We start from the raw sequence: 21,769 nt of genomic DNA, 5'->3' as shown, positions 1-21,769 counted from the left end.
GCTTAACTCACCAATGAATTATTTGTTTAGATTTTTCCTCACCCTGTAAATCCTCTAGCTTCAAACAAGCTTGTTGATTGCTGAGCGAACGTCGATTTTTTCCCCGTTTCGCTTTGTGCTGTGATGGTGCACGCGTCGAATCTTATAATAGTTCATCCCCAGCCTTCTGTTCATGCGATGAATACAATGCCTGATAAGTGGCGTTGTTGAAAAAGGCTGGCACAACCTAGCTTAGAACTGTCCACACAGCAGAATTACCCCAATCCTGGACCGCTTATGCAAAATGTATCAGATCATCAGACTTTTTATCAGATTGTTTCTGACCACAAGAAGTTTTCTTTCTTATCGATATGGTAAACATGCATTATAACTGATTAGTCTTTAAACGAGGGGAAGATTGTAATAATCGATTTAGCTGTCTGCGAGAACGATGTATGTTAAGTAATGTACATATACGAGTAACCACAGACATTTTCTGAATTTTAATGAGGAATTAATTTTATAATATTTATTTTATGGCTTTACGCGTAAAAGATTTTGTCTGTAATAATTTGCAGACTGAATAGGATGTTTTTTTATTTTTTGGAAGAAAATAAAAAAGTTTGTTTTTTTTTCTTTTTTGTGAGGACGGGCATAGCGTAGCTGGTTAATCGATTACCTTGTACGCGGCTCACCTGGGTTCGATTCCCAACCCCGCACATAGGGTTAGAAATTTTTCCAAAAGAGATTTCTCTAAGAAAAAAGGCGAAAAGAGGCAAATGACCCTAAGGCATAATCAAAAATTAAAAAGATTGTTTCTTTGTGGAATACAGGGAAGACCCGATTGATAGTTGGTAGTTTGATGGGCTCTATCAGACGAACCAATCTTAGGGATCCGATTTTTTATTTAAATTTTATTCTGTCAGACCACAATAGAGGAAATTTAAAGGTTATGAGGCTTTATTTAGGGACTAAAGAAAAATATTTTAAAAGCTTCGATGTGTTACAAAGAAAGAAAAATATATGTTCCGATTTTGTCAATGTCCCCGTTTTATCAGCCTAAAACCAAAGGGTTGATAAAAACAGGTCTTTACTGTAGTTGAAAAATCTTAAGAACTTTTGGTTTTGATGATTAAATACGTTCATTATTCAAGACTTCGTAAAAATCAGTATCTGGGTGAAATTTTAATTGGCGGCTACAATATGGCGAATTCCGTCTGCCACTACGCGCGGAACATGGTCCAAAAATTCATTCTAAAATAATTGTAATTTCTTAAAGTTAATGAAATTTTGTACGACTTATACCTAATTGGAATGAATTTTGAGGATGAATTGATTGCATAATAAACATTTCAATTATAAAATAGTTTTTTTTTTTTCATTTGAAGCGCGTTGAAAAATTATAAATAAATAATTACTAATACTAGTTTTAGGTATAAATAATACAGAATTTCATTACCTCTAAGAAATTATGGATTTTAAGTAAATTGTAATGATCTTTGTTTTCAGTTTACTTCAGGCTCGTCGTTTTCGGACCATGCTTCACGCGGATTCGCAGACGAAAATCGCCGAAAGTTCTTACGTCTTTTAATTATTCCACAAACAATTTCAAACTTTACCTAATTTACGTCCAAAAGAAAAAATAACCTCCCCTTAAGAAGTTTATTTTCCATAAAACCATATATAAATTTTTTTTATTTTTACTGATCGACTTCGACAAATCAAGTTTTTTGCGAGAAGCAAAATTCAGATTACTCAATTGTTGTCGCTTTGGCTACTTTATGCTCCATACGAGACGCTTTTCATAGATATACATTGTTGATGGAAAGTATATATACTTTGTATACTGTATACTAAACTCAATATGGATCCAATCTTTTCTTTGTTATTTATTACACCACTGTAGATTAAAAAAATAATTGCCTAAAATGTGCTTTTGCATGTTTTGTATCTAATGATATCCCAATAAATAGAAGACGAATGCAATATATAAATGTTCAAATATACAATTCCGCCGTAACGTCTCTTATGTACACTTCGAGTGTACTGAAAACTTAAACCGCATTTTTCTTGAAACTACTTTTTGAGCTGTTCGAAATGTAACTAGAGCAAATGATTTTTTTTATCGTTTTCAAATTTTCACAGTACAGTAGGATTCCGCTTTTGGCAACAATTTTATTTTTTTTTCAGTTACCAAAACCGAAACAGTGCTAAAAATGGAACCTTATTTTTAATGTTTTGATTTTCAATTTACGACTTCTAAAATGTTTCAAGGATGTTTAATATTATGTAAAATGGAATGAGATGAAAGAAAAAATAAGCAAATTCAATTTTTTTCATGTTTTTATCAAATTCAGTCGTCACCCAGTAGAATTCTCGAGATAACGAGCATATCGCAATCAGTAAATCAATTGCCTTGTGCGCAGCTCACCTGTACTGATATGTACTGAAAATTTAGTGCCAAGTTTTGTAGTGAAGTCGTAATAATCGAAAGAGGCTCACAATGTTACTAAGGTACTATTGAAAATTTTCTCCAGAACTAGTTTTATTAAGCATGCATGCGCATTCCTCTGTACTTGACTCTTAAATTGCAGACTCTGGATCCTATTATATGGACACTAGTTACACTGCTACCAGTTATATTGTACATAAATATTACATTTACATATTTATTGTAATCGTTAAACACAACACGTATAGTGTAACATTTAGTTGACCCTTAAATGCATAACGCTGTTTTAAAACAACATTGCGAAAACCATCTCAAAGTTATCACAGTAATGTATTGAAGCTATGAGACAATTTTCACAAAATTTGAAAAAGAGAGTTAAGAGTTAATATGACTCCAAAGTTTGGAAATAAAGTCTAATGTGATATCAATTGATACAAAAAATATCTATTGTAAATTTTTAAAAGACTTATTAAGTACAACAAGAATGTTAGAGTGTGCCAAAAAGGGAGCATGCCAAAAACAAATGGAATCATACTGTTGATTTCTCCAAATTTACTCGATTAAATTTGTTATGTTATAAATCCCATTTAACAAGATCTCAATTCATCTATTTATTGCACCAAGAAAAATTCCCGAAATATACCTCTTTTTTCGCTCGCTACAGTGGAACAACCCCTTAATTTACAAGCCATTGATTCACATGCGATGTTTTTTTCCGCCAAATTAATTTATGATTTATGTTATTGGAATACCTTGAACACTGCTCTCCATTTCTCGACAGACGTGCGCGCTTTCATTTAGTATATCGGGTAATTTTTCACGCATTATTTTGATTCCCGAAGACGGCAGCAGCCCATTAAAATCAGTTCCTTCCTACTCAGCGAGGCAGAACACTTTATAGCCACCAGTCACTAGCAGTATTCCGATGTTCGTTTTCCAATGGGATTTCCGATTGATGTGCACCGGTGTAGTTAGGGTTCGTCGCGGTGCGGATGTGGGCGGTAAATGGATTGTCCGCACCGCAACCGTAAAAAAATAATAAAACCGCACCGCTTACCGCAACCGCACTTTATTTACCGCACCGCACCGCGCGGTAATGCGGTAAATGTGGTAAAATTTTTATATTTTAAAAATGGTGTTGAAAAATTGTACATTTGTGTAACCATATATAATAAAGTGTTATTCTTATTCACACGAAATTTAACTTTAAGAGACTCCTCAGAATGTAATGTTTATGAAAAAATCAACTTTTGCATTTTCTATTAATAAAATTCCATACATTTTAAGGCAAACATTATACATTCAAAAACGTTCTACTGCAGTAATAGGAAAACTTTTATTTTAGCAACCCTTCAGTTAATTGAAAAATGTGGAATAAAAATGTAATAAGAAATGAAGGATGATTTTCGCATTTACGTAGTAAACCACCTGTCATTCTTAACGGAATTTCACCAGAAAAAATTTGAAGTCGAAATACAAGTACTTCTATATAGTAGCGCATATATTCTAATACAGTGAAATAAAAACATATTGTATTTCATTAATAAGAACGACGCCATATTTGATGAAAAAAATTGCCTATACATTACATCTAATCAGGAGTCCGGTCTCAACCGGCACAGAATTATTGAACATTAGAAAAACTGCAAAAAATGTATGGTTTGTAGCATACAGCAGAAATGATTTTTTAAAAATAGGGGGTTTTACGGACAAAATATCCCAAAACTCTAACTTCCGCATTCTTCAAGAAACAGGTGTATTATCATTTAAAAACTAAGATTGCTCCCTTTAAAAATGAATGAAGTGTAATTTTCTAAATGCTAGTTCGAAAGTTCTAGCATTTAATATATTTTCCTCTAATATTTTGCCAAAGAGCCAATGGCAAAAACTTCAATTGAAGTGAACGGAAGTCAAACTATGTGGTATTTGGCAACAAAAGCTTCAAAAAAGCTACAAAATAGTCTTGACTGAAAAATATTAGGACCTAATTTGGTAGAAAATTATAGTAAATTTGAATGGAAGTACGCGAAAAAAAGTTATGTAGCATTATGCTATATTTCACCCTAAGGAGGAAAATTTGGTAAACACCAAAATTTCTCACTAGGGTGAAAATTTGTTGGTAAAACCAGTCTTTGCACTTGATGGCACAAATCCTTATTTCTTACACAGTTGCGTTTTGGTTTCGCCTCATCAGAAACCGACACTAACTTTTTGTCGGAATAGATTAGCAAATCCATTAAAACTAAAACACACTTTTTGTTTCAATCGAACGACTGATCAAACGTGATGTCCCGTCCGAGCAGAAGTTCTGTTTATGCCGATGAGACACAGTGAAGCCGAGACTTGTCTTGGCTTAGCAGGCCTATGCGAAAGCACTATGCTATATTTCACCCTAAGGAGGAAAATTTGGTAAACACCAACATTTCTCACTAGGGTGATCACGTTTGATCACGTGTTTACCAAATTGATATCGAAAACGATTCATAATTCCACGATTTCCAACAGAAATCGAGAGAAGTGATTCACATTTAAATTGGATTTAAGAGTAAACATGTATTGTTTTTAAATGATCTAATAATTTTGTCTCAATTTGGATCTTGCATTTTATGTATTTGAAATGGTTAGTTTGTGAAGTTATACTTAGAAGTATAAAATAAAAGTCCAAAATATGTCGTAAAAATAATAGCGTCAAAATATTTCGTACACAGCTAGATTTTCTTTAATTATCAATTAGAATATCAAAATCAAAATTATCACTTTATCATTTTTTTGCGGTGCGGTTGCGCTCAAACCGCGCGGTAAAAGCGCTTTCCCGCACCGCATCTGCGGGAAAAAGTGTCTCACCGCACCGCAGATTTTGCGGTGCGGGTGCGGTAAATACCGCGCGGTTGCGGTAATTACCGCAACCGCGACGAACCCTAGGTGTAGTGGAGTGCACTGGTTTGAGCTTTCTAGCAGAAGTGTCAATGGAGCAAACCCAGCTTTCTGCACTTCTGCTAGAAAGTGCAATAATGGTGCAGTTCCAGTGCACTCCACTACACCGGTGTCAATCAATCGAAAATCCCACAAGAGAATCAATTAGGTAGATACTTATAACCAACGCGCACAGGAACAGCAACAGCACCGGCATCGAAATGGCGTTCACGAATGGCATTCACGCGAATGCGATTCATTCAATTATTGCGAATTTCATTCTCATGATTCTAGACTCCGAAAATTCCTGCGAGTGTGGACTCACAGCCTACACGAAAATGTTCTGAGAAAAATGGCATATGAATGAACCTGTGATGTGCTGTGAGTTAGTTTATTCTCTCTCGACGCTCTCACTCTCTCGAGCTTGATTTCGGCTCTCGTTTTCAATCTGTGCGTTGGTTCTTTCAAGTATTGCCTTCCGATAAATCAAGCACCGAAAGTCATTCGGCAGATGAGTTCAATTCGCATTCAGGCGAATGAAAATTATACAACCATGGCTTTAAATAACTTTAAAAAAACCAAATTGTTATCCAAAAAGCTATCGCAACGCTATGCCTTGTTAAATAAACAAATTATATAAGGAATCCCGAAAAATGTAAATAATTCATAACACAGTTGAATTTAGAATTAAATGGATTATAAATATAAAAGGAGATTAATTTTTTACTCATTATTATGCACTCAATCATAGTCAGTGCAAATAAACGATACTTCAATCATCCGTTGGAAATTTGAATCCACTGGAACTCTCTCCATCCACCCATTAAGTTTAAATGCTGCACTTTTCCGAACCTAACAAACGTGACTTCGAGTTGTGTCAACCAACCAACTACCAGTCGGGAACGCGGCAATGGCCGACAAAAGGATAATACTGTTATGCCATTTTCTTAATTCATTAATCTGCTTTAGTAGGTGGAGAAGGAAATTACCGTGTCGTTTGGTCATTACACTTTAAATGGCACTATGTAATGGGACCTTTTGTAGATCGCAAATGAACAGCGGAATGGTTGTCAGGAGGATGCTTAAGCACCGTTTTAACATCCAGCAGCTGTAATTGCAATTTTGCAATTGTGGCATTTTAAGCTTTAAATGCAACGGAAGGAGTCTTTGGGTACGTGATTAGGAAATAGGGTTAAGGGTATGCTTACTAATAACACAAAGCGAGGGCTATCATCAGACCCGTAGTCAGGATTTGGCATTGAAGAGTGAATTTTGAAGAATTTGGCATACATTGCTTAAATGTAACAAAAAGTTTCGAAACTAATAAATTTCTTTTACATATTAAAAAAATAATTACCTATAATTTACCACGTAACCACTGTTTACGCAAACTTCATACCGATTTGTTTTTTTTTTTTTTTTGCAGTTCTGCCCATATCTTAAAAAACCATCAAACCACGCTAGTAGGATCACTCACTAACAGCATGTTGTGCCACACACACTCAAACTTAATAGATTGTAAGTTGTCCGTCCTAAACTATTTCCGCCCATATGAATCGAACTATTCCACTCTGTTACAGCATACAATCACCAACACCCTTATATCATCGAAAAAACCAAATTAAGAGGTTTTCGATCCGAGCCTTTTGCATGAAATACCCTAGAATATAGAATGAAGCTAGCGATAGAATGAAAACTTCATTAGCAGAGTCTATCGTTAAACTTATATTTTATGGGGTATTATGATATACGAAATTGCTCTGCATACAGTGTTCCCTGTGGTAGTACATACTTTTTATGCAAGGTGGATTGAATCGCTCTATTCGTTTGGCATTGTAATGACGTCTCATATAATGTAGTATTTAATAATTTTATTACACATACGCATTTGATTGCGAGTTTGAAATTATCTGACTTGGAGTGCAAAGTTAATTACAGTGTCGAACCGTCCAGTATAAGCCCTGACTTCAGTACTAGATCAAGAGTTTTGCTCGCCGAGTGGTTCTCGTTACAAAAGATTTTAATTAAAATATTCTTTGCGGTGATTTATAGGTATCTATGCAGAAAATATACTAAAGGTACGCATAAATTGACCTGTTCTTAACAAGTTACATTCAGCTCAAGGTTGACGATGCCCTTATTCATTTTGTAAATTTAAAATATCCCAACTATTCCGGCTTTTAACTTTCAACCCCCTCACTGCGCTGTTTGTAATTTCTAAGTGAATGCGTCGTCTAATAACGCATGATATCTCCTCAAATGAATTCTCGAAACAGCTTCCGTGAGTCCATCACACAGATTCAGCTCACCAGAACCACCACCATAAATCCAACATAATTAAATTCCAGACCAGCTTGGTACTGGTATCACCAGTACCGACCGGTAGTTTGCCTTTAGATGCGACTTCCCACACACCCGAGTGCGAGCCAGAAATACTGTCCTTCCAACCGAACATAATGTAGCGTCGTCGAGTGGTTCCGAGAGACGAGATTCACCTTTGCCGGAAGCCGGTTGCTATCACGTCAGGACGCATGGACGCGTCTCCGATTTCGTCACAGCAAATTTATTAACACCGACCCGCGTTGTTGGTAGCCGCCTAGCCCACACCAAAGCGCGGTTGTTGCCGCGGGGATGCTGGCATTGTGGTATTCAGCTTTGTAGTCGTACTCTTTTGTTTTTGTCTTGTGTCCTGTAGCTGCCAAAGGAGGTACGAACAAATTCAGATAGCAGGTCGTAGTCTTAGCGCTATAATAAGTTATGTATGGCGAAAAGTCGCATCCAAGATCTTTAAAGTTTAAAAGCTATACGATGTTTAGGAACCATTTTAGTTTTATCAAACGTTATTCCTGGATTCCGAGTTAATGTTTGCAACAATTTGCAACAGCTTGAACTTTGGACCATTTCACGTGCATTAAGCTATTCCGTCGATCATAATCCAGTATTCCAAGAAAATAATTAATTTTAAAATAAAATTAGAGAAGTCCTCAACACTCGTTTCTTATAGGGGAACTGTGGGTAAGACGGACAGGTTGGGTAAGACGGACACATGGTTATTTTAGGCATATAACATATAAAGTTAAATTGAATTATATGAGTACTCTCTCTCTCTCTCTCTTCATGGATATCCTTGAATTATGAAGCACTCAGTAGGCCTTGAATATTGTTAAAAGCGAAAAATGTAAGTAAACATTGATAATCAGTAGTGCATCTTCGTGCGGATGTAATTTTTACGTCTTTAATTTTAAGGTTTATCGAGGAAAAAATCAATTTTTTAGCGGATTTTTTCTTTTATTTCGATAATGTAACTCTTAAATGACATCTTCGTGGAAAATAACGGGTAAGTTCTTATACGAGTAAATAAGTGCAAGCGTTTAAAAAATATGTGTACTGGTGGGGCAAAACGGCCAGTTTTGATTAATTCTATTGATTCATCCTTATATGAATGTCTCGCGTGTAGAAACGAAATTCTAGCAGTCAAACGTGGAGAACCATCCAGTTAGCTGAATTCTCACATGTAGTAGACCGCAAGATGTACGTTAATGTGACCGAGACTAAATACTGAATTCCTATGACCTGGAAAAGGTAGAAGATTTTGTGCAGGTCCCATATTCTGGCTATGTGTAATCGAGGAACTGATGTTACCAATTGCGTATTTAATATGTAACTTTTCAGTTTTGTATAAATGATTTGTCTGATCATTGGAAGTGATTGTATAGCTCTCTTTATGACAACGGAAAAACGATATTAGAAAATACATCATTTGCATCAACTTTAAATTGAACCCCAAAACGTTATTTTTCACCTCGAATTGAACATATATATTAAGAAGAACCACAAACTATCCAAAACATCCGTTAGAAACAGTAAATTTTAATATTTTGTACTGTGATCATCCTTTCGGCGACATCCCAAGTAACCACAAGCATTAAGCCATTGCACTATTTTGGCTATACATTTGCACTAATATTGCATTGAAACTCCATTACAGCATTAACAACGCAATAAAGTTCTATATTAGCATCAATAATGCATAACTGCACAGCCGACATATAGCATTATCGCTTGCTCTATAAAGCTGATATAACGCGTACATGCTTCAAGGTTCTTTAAAGCATGTAAGCTTTGCAAGTGTATTTAATGCTATTATAAAGCAAATAAAAAGCTGATATAATGCTTTTGTAATGCTGTGGGTTTATTTGTTATGCAACTCTTCTTGAAGATTATATTCGGCAAATTTCATTTCAATCGAACATATGCAATATAGTCCAGGAAGCAAACGCAGCGCTCTTACCGTGAAGGACGAGGCAAGGTACCTCAGTTTTTTTTTTATTCAAATCGTTTATTTGATAAGGCACGTTGCGTTAGCTTAAAGGTGCCAATTTTGTTTTGTTTTACATTTTAAATTGCTTAAAACTAGGGGATTACATATTGATTTTTTTAAAATGAAACTAATGCGATTTTATAGCTATCTTATATATCTACACAAGGGGATAATATTGTTTTCGTAAGATTAGGGGGGTCATTTAGTTTTTGTGGCAACATGGTTTGACATTTTTATCAGTGAGATTATTGGAGCAAATAATGTTTAATTAAGGGGGACAATTTTTTACGACTAACTTAAAACTAGGCATAACTAGAGGGCATGATTGAATTTTGTAAAGATTCGTAATTATAGTTATTTTTGTGGGTAGTAGAGTTGGGCAATTTCAACGAGATTATATGATATAATAGTTAAAACTAGAAGAGACAAGAAGAGCTAAATGCTTCGTGATGATATTGGGGGGGGGGGGGGTAGGGGTGTTACTTCTGGGTATACGAGTCAGGGGAGGGAGGGTAGACAAAGATGGCAGGGAGAGAAAATTATTTCAGTTTCAGGCATCGTGAGATCAACGGATGGATTACAAACTCGGGTGGCCTTCATCAGGGGAATCATGTACTGGGACGCCGGGTGGTCCTCCTCAAGATGGCAGGGGTTTTTCCAGACGATTTCGTAGTACGGCTCAGATGTGGATCGGCTACATTTCGAGTTAAGCGTGTTATGTTCGTGCCGTAGGTCCCGTGTTTGTTGGCTCATTCGATACAGATGGTTTGATACAGGTGGAAGAGCGTTCTGAGAATGATAAGGAGATAACAAGGGGCAGTTAGACTTGTATATTGATGGTTTTCACAAAGGTGTATATAAGGGACATATAGAGAACATCGCGGCTTGCCAGCACATCTCGAACCGGGACGTTGGTTGGTCTTCCTCGGGCCCGCAGGGTATCCATTAGCCGAGACCTGGCGAAACTGTACTCGGTGCACGCCCAGACAATGTGCTCGATGTCGTGATAGCCGTCGCCACAAGCGCAGATACCACTATCCACGAGCCCAATACGCCGGAGATGTGCATCCAGCGTGTAATGGTTTGCCATGAGTCGGGACATCACACGAATGAAGTCACGACCCACATCCATCCCCTTGAACCAAGGTTTCGTCGATACCTTAGGGATTATCGAATGTAGCCACCTTCCCAGCTCTCCACTGCTCCACGAAGTTTGCCAACTTTCGAGGGTTCTCTGATGAGTAATACTGAAAAATTCGCTGAAGCAAATTGGTCTTTCGTAAACGTCTCCTTCTAAGGCACCCACCTTAGCTAAGGAGTCTGCCTTCTCATTGCCCGGAATGGAGCAATGAGAAGGGACCCATACCAAGGTAATCTGGAAAGAGTTGTCAGATAAAGCACTCAGTAGCTCCCGTATTTTCCCCAAAAAATACGAGGAGTGCTTGCCTTGTTTCATCGAGCGAATAGCGTCAATGGAACTGAGGCTATCCGAAACGATGAAGTAATGGTCTGCGGGTAATGTTTCAATGACTCCAAGGGTATACTGAATGGCAGCTAGTTCTGCGGCGTAAACTGAAGCAGGGTCACTGAGTTTGTAGGAGGCGGTGAACTTTTGATTGAAAATACCGAAGCCAGTGGATCCTTCGAGGTTTGATCCGTCAGTATAAAACATCTTAGAACAGTCGACTTCTCGGAATTTATTATAAAAAATGTTTGGAACCACTTGTGGGCGTATGTGGTCCGGAATTCCACTAATCTCGTCTTTCATGGATGTGTCGAAGAAAACAGTAGATTCAGAAGTATTTATGAAATGCACACGGTTGGGATTGTAAGAAGAAGGTTTAATATTCTGCGCCATGTAGTCAAAGTACAGGGACATGAAACGGGTCTGAGAATTGAGCTCAACAAGCCTTTCGAAATTTTCAATCACGACCGGGTTCAAGATATCGCATCGAATGAGCGGCGGAGCGAAAGCAGAAGCATCCGTATTCCATTACCGACAGTATCGTTGTTTGATACAACCTAATTAGGTCTCCTGGGTGGGCACCCCACCATGTTCCGGTTATTGTACGAAGAAAGTTGATCCTTTGTTGGCATTTCTGTTTCAGATACCGAATATGGCATCCCCAAGTACCTTTCGAGTCGAACCAGACCCCTAGATATTTTACTGTGAAGACCTGAGCGATAGTTTGACCCATTAATAGAAGCTGTAGTTGTGCTGGTTCACGCTTCCTTGAAAATACAACTAGCTCAGTTTTCTCCGTGGAGAATTCGATACCCAGCTTAATAGCCCAAGCAGACAAATTGTCCAGGGTATTCTGTAATGGTCCTTGTAGATCGACAGCTTTGGGTCCCGTAACAGACACCACGCCATCGTCTGCAAGTTGCCTTAACGTGCAGGAATTGTCAAGGCATTCATCAATGTCGTTGACATAAAAATTGTATAAAAGGGGGCTTAGACATGAGCCCTGGGGAAGGCCCATGTAGCTAAATCGTGATGTCGATAAGTCACCATGCGAAAAATGCATGTGCTTTTCCGACAACAAGTTTAGTAAAAAGTTGTTTAAAGTCGCTGAAAGACCATGCTGGTACAGCTTCTCTGAAAGAATGTTGATCGAAACTGAATCAAAAGCCCCCTTAATATCTAGGAACACTGATGCCATCTGCTCTTTGCTAGCATAGGCCATTTGAATTTCAGTTGAGAGCAACGCAAGACAATCGTTCGTCCCTTTGCCTTTGCGAAAGCCAAATTGTGTATCTGACAGTAAGCCATTTGCTTCGACCCAATTGTCGAGGCGGGATAGGATCATTTTCTCGAACAACTTCCGGATACAGGATAGCATTGCGATCGGACGGTACGAATTGTGGTCGGAGGCTGGTTTTCCTGGTTTTTGGATGGCGATGACCTTCACTTGTCTCCAATCGAGTGGGACAATGTTAGCCTCGAGAAACTTATTAAATAAGTTCAACAAGCGTATCTTGGCAGAGTCAGGCAGATTCTTCAACAAGTTGAATTTGATTCTGTCTGGCCCCGGAGCTTTATTGTTACACGACAAGAGAGCAAGTGAGAACTCCACCATCGAAAAAGGTGTTTCGTTCGCGCTATCGTGAGGAGACGCGGCGCGGTAAATCTTCTGTGCCGGGGCGGAATCCGGACAAACCTTCTTGGCGAAATCGAATATCCAACGGTTTGAATATTCCACGCTCTCATTAGTACTGTTTCGATTTCGCATACGTCGGGCTGTTCCCCAAAGAGTGCTCATCGATGTTTCTCTCGTTAATCCGTCGACGAACCGGCGCCAATAATCGCGTTTTTTGGCTTTCATCAAACTCTTCATTCGCTTGTCTAACGTCGCGTACTGTCGAAAACTGGCGGGTAACCCGTCGTTCCGGAAGGTCTTAAACGCGGCGGCCTTCTCTGCGTACACGTCTGAGCACTCTTTATCCCACCAGGGATTGGGAGAACGTTTTTGTATGTTCGCGCCGGGTACTGGCCTAGTCTGAGCTTGATTCGCGCTGTCGAGAATCAAGCCAGCCAAAAAGCTGTACTCTTCCTCCGGAGGAAGTTCTTGGGTAGATTCGATGTTGTCGGATATCGCGGCAGCATAGCTCTTCCAATCGATATTTCGTGTGAGGTCATACGAAATATTGATTGATTTCAATGGCCTTGAACCGTTATTGATTGAGACTACAATCGGCAGATGGTCGCTGCCGTGGGGATCAGGAATTACCTTCCACGTGCAATTTAACCGCAGCGATGTTGAGCAAAGGGACAAGTCTAAGGCGCTCGGGCGCGCTGGAGGAGCAGGAATCCGTGTCATTTCACCCGTGTTTAAAATTGTCAAATTGAAGTTATCGCAAAGATCCTGAATTAAGGAAGACCGGTTATCATCATAGAGGCAACCCCATGCTGTACCGTGAGAGTTAAAGTCTCCTAAAACTAGTCGCGGTGCTGGCAGGGATTCTAAGATGTCTTGTAGCCGTCGGTGCCCAACCGCGGTGTTGGGGGGAATATATATGGAAGCTATGCAAAGGCTTTTGCCTTTGGTTGTTACTTGACAAGCGACAACTTCAATACCTGTTATCGAGGGAAGGTTAATTCTGTAGAAGGAATAGCACTTTTTGATCCCCAAAAGCACTCCTCCATAGGGGGTGTCTCGATCCAGGCGAATAATATTAAAGTCGTGGAAGTTGAGTTCTATGTCGGAAGTTAACCAAGTTTCACATAATGCAAATGCATCGCAACTCAAATTATTTATTAAAATTTTGAAGGAATCGATTTTCGGGATGATACTTCTGCAATTCCACTGTAGAACAGTGATCAAATCCGTGACCTCGTTCGATGAGTTAGCCATCGAAGGATACAATCGCTGAGAGGAGGGGCCATTTAGCAGTCAACTGCTTCAAAAATGTTCTCACTGTAGGGAGAAAAGCTAACATAAGACTTTTAATAGGATCAGTAATATTGAAAGTTTTTATTATCCAGTCCACTATGTCCGAGAGTTTTATAATTCCAGTGCTGTGATTACTCTCGAACTGAAACAAAGGAACACTTGGGATTTTTGATGTTCCTGGAAGTGCTGGGAACTCCTTCTCTGAGCTTAATCCTCCGAGACCAGGAGCTAATTGCTTCGGTTTGGTTGCAACACTTCCAATAGATGTCACTTTCGGAGCCCCGTCTGGCCTTTACAAGGAACTTTACGAGAGGAAATGTTCCTCCTCTTCCTATAAATTCTAGGCACCCTAGTAGATGTTCCCTCTTGTGGGTTATCAGCCTCGCCCTCGTCAGGAGGCAAGTGAGTATAGATGTTTGCTGAGGATGGTGGCGTAGCATTCTTTAACATTTCTGCGAAAGAATGTTTGGATCGTCCCGCAAGGGAACGTTTCAGTTTATCCCCGCGTAGTTTGTACGCGGGACATGCCGAGATATCATGCAGACTCTCCGCACAGTAAGGACACTTTTCGGCTTGCCTACTGCACGAATCATCTAGATGATTCTCCCCGCATTTTCCACAGCGGGCCTTGTTGCTACAATGGGTGGCTGTGTGACCCAGTTGTTTACACTTTGTGCAATTCATGACCCGCGGCACAAACAGACGCACAGGCAGACGAACCTTGTGCAAGAGGACGAAATTTGGCAAAGCGGTACCAGCGAAGGTCACCCGATAAGAGTTTGATTGGGGGTACGTTTTTGAACCATCCCCCGCAACTACTACTGAGTGCAAACGTTTGCACTCAAGTATTTTAACTGGCTGAAGTAAGCGGTCTCTGAATCGGCCAACCCCGTACTTCAGCAGATCCTCGCACGTCAAACTCTCATCGGTTACGACGCCTTCGGATTGTACTCTTACAGCCGGAATATACACGTTATAATCCCGCGTAAAGTGCTCACAGCAAGCAATATCGTTTGCCTGCTTTGAGTTGGCTAGCAACACCCTTATCTTGTCCGAGCGGACCTTTGAAATTTCGGTCACAGCCGAGAACCGTTCCGTCAGGTCTCTAGAAATCTGAAGAAGATTCAGTGATTTAGTCTTGGGCCGAAAGAAGACCACAAATGGACCAGTTGAGAGTTCTGGATAGCATTTGGGCCGGGGGGGAGCCTTGGAAGTTGAACCCGATTCAACTTCCATTTGACCATCCGGAGAGGGAACCATAGAAAACGTCAACGCACGGGGTCAGCGCCCGCGCAGACGGAAGAAAGCAATAAATGTGTTACAAAAGACAAAAACCACTTAGCTTTAAACTGGTGTCCAACGACGAACCGATCCAGCTTATACAGCTGGCTATTGTTTAATCCTCACACGCGAACAAAAGACTGAGGACCGAACCGAACTGGCAAAATAACCTTGAATGCGGATTAAAACTATTCTTTATCGCCTCACACAGCACTACGGACTAGAAAAAAACAACCTCTGTCTCGATGGAGAGCTCGAAAACGAATGAAGGTACCTCAGTTCGAGACTTACTAAAGGTAATTTTAGTAAACATTCATATCAAGTGAGAACCAAAACCCATTAAGGATATTCATTACAATGCATTAGAACACAGTCAATTACGGTTTTAAGCAGAACATTTTATTTTAAAATTTTTCCTTTTTGCTCATCATACCGAAAGGAAACATAAGAAATGGTTTTAAAACCATGGCGGACAATAACAACCAACTGAAGCTTTTTAATAGCATTAGTAGTGCCAATATAAGGCTTTCAAATTTGACATTTGTCCTTAGGTGCTATATAATAGCATTAGTACTGCAGAAACGAGCTGTCAATCTCTGCACAGTAACAGCACTATATTTCGCCTTTTCTGGCATAATACCAGCATTATATAAGTATTTAGGGCTTCACGGCTTTTTAGAACAGCTTTATATGTGGATAATAAGCAGATATTAGGCTACGTTATAATGCTTATTGGTTACTTGGGATGTCCGTCTTTCCCCCACCATATGTCCGTTTCACCCGCCGTCTGGAAAAAGTTCAGATATTTCTTTGATTTCTATTTCTTTCAAAAAAGATACTTGTTGATTTTTGTAACATAATCCCTCTGGGCACTCGAAAGCCAACATATGGAGCTACAACATAGAGTATTTCATGTTGACAAAAACATGCTTTTACTGTTTTATTTGAGTATAATCTTAACATGTCCGTCTTACCCCCAGTTCCCCTACCTGAATTTAAGACCATTTATTCTACGAAACTGTTAAACCCCTCAACCCAAAGAGGCCTATACTTGAAAAGATTCCCAAGAATATTTACCGAGATTCTCATAAAACTTCCTTACCTGCATCAATACTCATTTTACCAAATACCAGTACTATAAAATTAAGGCCTTAAAACAGTCTAGTAACAACAGTTTTGAAGAGCAGTTCTAGTAAAATTATCATTATGGATCAATTATATAAATCAAAGTTAAACAGTGTCAAGTGCTGTGCAAAGATAAACAATCTGGAGTGTAATCGTAATAATTTGAGTCTGGAAGTCGCCTTCTTGGATTTCAACATGGCGTCAGACAAAAATTTCTGGTACATACTCGTCAAGACAATTCCGAAAAGACCCAGTCAGTCTAGATTCTAGACTGTGAACTCTGGACTCTGCACTCTTCACGCTTGATTCTGGACACCGGGTTCTGGCCTCGATATGCTGTACTATGGACTCTGAACTATGGTCTCTGGGGTCTTGATTCTGACCTCTGGAATCCGAACTCTAGACTCTGAAGCCTGGACTCTGAACTCTGGAATCTGCACTTGAGACTCTGGATTAAGGACTTGGCTCGCCCCTCGGAACTATGGATTCTGGGTTCTAGTCGGTGGGCTATTGACACTGAACTTTAGATACTAGACTTTTCACTCTCATCACTGGATGATGGACTCTTGGCGCTGGCCTCGATTTTCTATACTATGCACTCTGGACTCTGTACCATGGACTCTGGTATTTGGGGCCTTGATCCTTCACCCTGGAATCTAAACTGTAGATTCTGGACTTTTGGCTCTGCACTCGGGTGTCTGGATTCTGGACTGTGAGCTCTCTCCTCGAACTCTGGACTCTGGTTCTGGTCTCTGAACTTGGGATACTGAGCTCAATATTTTGGGTTGAGGACTCTGGTCTCTGGACTCTGAACTCTAGCCTCAGGATTCTCGCCTCTGGATTCTGGGCTGTGAACTCTGGATGCAGCATTCTTCACGCTGGGTTTTGAGCTCTGGACTCGCGATTCTGTTTTATGGCTCCGTGCTCTGGAATCTGAGTTCTAGCCTCAGGAATTTTGGGTTATGGGATCATCCATAAATGACGTAGCATTATACGGGGGAGGGGGAGTTTTGCATTTTGTGATGATGTGTGTCGACCGGGTGGGGGGGGGGGGGTTAGGGGTTATGTAAGACTACGTAGCTTTTTAAAGGGGAATAACTAACACCGTTTTTAATCCTTTAAAAAAAATTTACGGTGACAGGGGGGGGGGGGGGAGAGTTACCGTCAAGCTACGTAATTACCAGGGGGTATTTAGAGGTTTGTGACGAAATGCTACGATGGGGGAGGGGGGTGTTAAAAATTACTCAAAAATCATTTATGGATGGTCCCTAAATACTTTGGGCTCTAGATTCTGGTCTCAGAGCTCTGGACTCTGGATCCAGGATTCTTGACTCTGTTCTCTGCGCTCTGAACTCTGGACGCTATATTCTTAACTCTGGATTCTGAGCTCTCGCCTCGAGATTCTGTGCTATGGACTCTGGACTGTAGACTTTGGTCTCTGGGTCTTGATTCTGAACTTTGGACTCTGAACTGTGGACTATGCACTCTGGATTCGTGACTCTGGATTCTGGGCTCCGGAATCTAGGCTCTCTCCTCGGGACTCTGTGTTCTGGTCGCTGGGCAATGGAATCTAAACCAGGCTTGTTATTTGCTCACACAATGTGCCACAAAGAGCGAAATACATCGATGAAAAATAGAGCAGCACAAAAACACTGCGATGTGCAGAACGACCGCACAAAGAGAAACTTGAAAATGAAAGAGAGAAAGATCTGTGCACCAAGAGCTGCACAGTTTCGCGCAAAGAGTCGCCTTGAAGAGCCACTTTTTTGTGCCTCCCCTCCCTGGCAAGCAGGTAGGAAGGCGAATCAAACTACAATTCAGATAAAGTTTGATCGAAAGAACGTTTTGACGTAGGACTATGTCTTTGTTTTCGATATGGGGGTGCACTCTGCAAATTCTAGAAAAATGGTATGTAACGAAAAGTTGTCCAATTTTAAACGCATATAATTCAGCCATCTCACGATAAATTTTCAAATTTTTTGCACAAATCGCCCCGAAATACTTCTAAGAATAGATTCCAATAGATAAACCCAAAGATTTTTGATATCATAGCATTAAAAAATTAAATAATATACAACCTTGTCAAAATATCGCGCATTAACACACAGAATATAGCGTTTCCCAAGCCCTGTACGATGGATTGGTGTACCTAGCGCGCAACGCTTCTATGAATGACGTCATCATCGACTATTTAAAGAACGGACTTGGCCAGACACGCTCAGTTCCCTGTTGAACGGCTGGCGAAGCAGATCACTGCGCTGTGTTTTTTACAGCCAGTGTAGCTGAGCTATCCGTTACACTGGCTGTGGAGGGACGCTACCCTGTGTCGTCCAACAGGCGACCGCTTCAACTGCTTCCTAAATGCTGCTGTAATGTTGCCAGTAAATTTTTGGTTTAACTAGCACATGTATTTGCTATTTGCGCTTGAAATTAAGTAATGTAGTGGTAGTAATAAGCTTCCCATTTTGGTTTAAACGCAAGGACAGTTTTTAAAACAGGATTTGATTAATTAGTTTAGCTCATCTAAGCAATTCAATTCTGTAATTTAAAAGGAATTTTACGGAACTTGGTGAATTTTGCCCCACTTGCAACTGGTATAAATTATTATACCGTATAATCAACCTGCACAAAGTGTTGCATAACGCAGGGCTGTTTTTTGGAACAAAATCATTCAGCCCTTCGCTATGCAAAATCACGATATTATGACAGATGGGCTAAGCGCGGCCGTTCCTTTCAATCGGGAAAGGCCGCGTGGAATTTTGGTGAAACGCGCTAATAGTGTCGTGGTGGTACTAGTTGTCTCTTTCGCTCTACCCATCATCATCAGCGTTGACTCATTTTGCATTGTACGCTTGGGTTCAATGTTTTGGGCGAATGTGTTGGTAGGTAGGGGAACTGGCGGTAAAATGAACACGTTAAGCAAAGTCATTATTTTCTAACTAATAAGTGAATGAGATATTACAATCACCTTATGTTTCTTGTTAGACATGTTTTGTACATATCTGGTAAAAATACTTCGTCATAAACACATTTTTTCAAACATGATTCTTGATTTCTAAACATGTCCAAAAATGAGACATGTTTATAGCGAGTCGGTAAAATGAACATGTGGCGGTGGTAAAATGAATAGCTTCTGGTGACCTGCAAAATGTCCTGTATGTATGCAATGCGCAGCGTTGGAAAGCATTTTCCGATCAATGCTAATTAGAGATGGGCAAGACAGTTCACTTTGAAGAACCGTTCTCGTTAAATAATTCTGTGAAAAGAACTAGTTCACCTGAACCGTTCATCCGTTCAGTTGAATTTCAACGTTCAATTTCAAAAATTCAGAAAGTTCAAACAGATTGATATGGTATGAAAGGAATACAGTTTTCAATAAAAAAAACGTTTTTCTCTCCAACTATTGTTATCTATTTGTGTTTTTCATTTCACTGTATATTAGGAGTTTGTTCAATTCAAAGATTATGATTGATGAAAACAATTTTAGATATATTCTTAGCTGTCAATCTACTTCTTCTCTCGCTACAAATCTGACCGGTCTTAGAAAAAATACGCTCGCATGGAACGGAGGTCCCTGGAATACAAAGCCTTTTCTGCATAATAGTGTATAAGTTTGGGTAGATACATTTACGTTCTCCCCACCAGATCAGCGGATCGTTACACCTTGGCAAGATAGGCTCTGCCATGTATTTATCCAACTCGATACTAAAAGTAGTACCAGGACTTTCTTTAGATAGTATCTTACTCACGGATTCGTCAAATTCTTCCCAAAGAGACGAGCTCTGCGCGGGTTCCTTAATACATATCTCCTCAGAACAATCCTCAACACGCTGTACATCACATTGCTGGACGTTTATCTGGTTTAATAGCGATTGATGTGCTGACTTGTACTGGTTTTCATTGCAAAATCCTTGTTTCTTGAAACGAGGATCCAGAATTACTGCTTGGGAAAGCAGTTCATTCTTACATCTTGACTCGAAGCGTTTATTTAGGCCATCTTTCAGATTATTTGAAAGCATCGTCACTTCTGGTGGAAGGTTTTCAGCTGAGACAAATTTTTGTACACGTTGCTCCATTATTTGTGTTAGTACAACACTTTTTGAGAAGGATACATTCAATTCAGCAGATATTTCTACGGTGACCTCATAAAAAACTTTCAGCACCTCAACCGATCCCTCGATAATCTTCCAGTCATCAACATTCAATGCCAACTTGATATTCAGTAGCGCAAGAGTAGAAACAACTGAATTTTTATTTCTCAAAACACGATCAAGCATATCATATGTGGAGTTCCAACGAGTGGGAACATCCTGTTTTAATTTCAACAAATTTTCATTCAATTTTCCTTGCATATCGTGTAGCTTTTCCAGAGCAAATGAACTTTTCTTAAAATACTGAACAATGTGCTTAACTTTATCAACCGTGCCCTGAATAGAGCTAGCAATCGCGTTCTGAACTAGCAAATTGAGTGTGTGCGCAAAACACGGCAAATGATTCATTTTCAAAATCGATGCAGCAGATTTCATGTTTGCCGCGTTATCTGTAACAATTGCTGCTACTTTTGAATCAATGCAAAACAGTTTCAAAACTCGCATGATCCAAGAAGCAATGTTCTCACCCGTGTGTCTTTCGTTAAATTCAGAACACTCGAGCAAATGCGACATTAATTGATTGCTCTTGTCGAAAAAGTGTGCTGTAATGGCATAGAAACCTTGGTTATTGATGCTGGTCCATCCATCACATGTGAGACTAACTGCTGGTGCATCCTGCAAATTAGATTTAACTGTTGCATGTAGATTTTCATACACAGTTGGCATTAGGCTGTACGTCAACGTTTTTCTACTCGGGAGGGTGTATGGCGGACAAAGCATCTTAACAAGCTTTCTGAATTCCGCGTCCTCAACAAGAGATAACGGATGATATTCCTTACAAATCATCTTTAGCACTTGCAGATCGATCGAACGTTGCTTTTGTATCGGGAGAGGTTTGACGACGTCCACGTAGTTGGTAAGCAAATTTTGAGATGGTTTTGAATCCGATTTCGTACAATCGACTACGTTCGTTGTAGATTTTGGCAGACTGGCACTCGCATTCGACTTTATCAACGACGAAGAAACAGGTTCGGATTTAGTGTTGGAATCGTCGTCCTTGTCGGCTTTTTCTATAGGAACCATCGGGTGCTTCAGTCTCAAGTGCCGTTTCAAATTTGCGCTGGAACCAGAAGCCATTGCTATTGAAAAATGACAGTAGCGACATTTTCCTTTGCCATTATCAAGCTTTGTAAAATGATACCAGATATCACTG

At 39.7% G+C, this 21,769-nt stretch overlaps 1 protein-coding gene across 1 annotated transcript; it reads right to left on the bottom strand.

Moving 5' to 3' along the window:
* Positions 1-19,920: 19,920 nt before the first annotated feature.
* On the bottom strand, positions 19,921-21,402 carry LOC131679475 (zinc finger BED domain-containing protein 4-like). Its single transcript, XM_058960206.1, has one exon. The coding sequence runs from the start codon at positions 21,400-21,402 to the stop codon at positions 19,921-19,923; it is 1,482 nt and encodes a 493-aa protein (XP_058816189.1).
* Positions 21,403-21,769: the final 367 nt, after the last annotated feature.

This window comes from Topomyia yanbarensis, chromosome 2 (genome assembly GCF_030247195.1).
Source record: "Topomyia yanbarensis strain Yona2022 chromosome 2, ASM3024719v1, whole genome shotgun sequence".
In the NCBI taxonomy this organism is placed as follows: Eukaryota; Metazoa; Arthropoda; class Insecta; order Diptera; family Culicidae; genus Topomyia; species Topomyia yanbarensis.
Note: the sequence above shows the minus strand (reverse complement) of the source record. Positions and strands in the feature narration are given on the sequence as shown.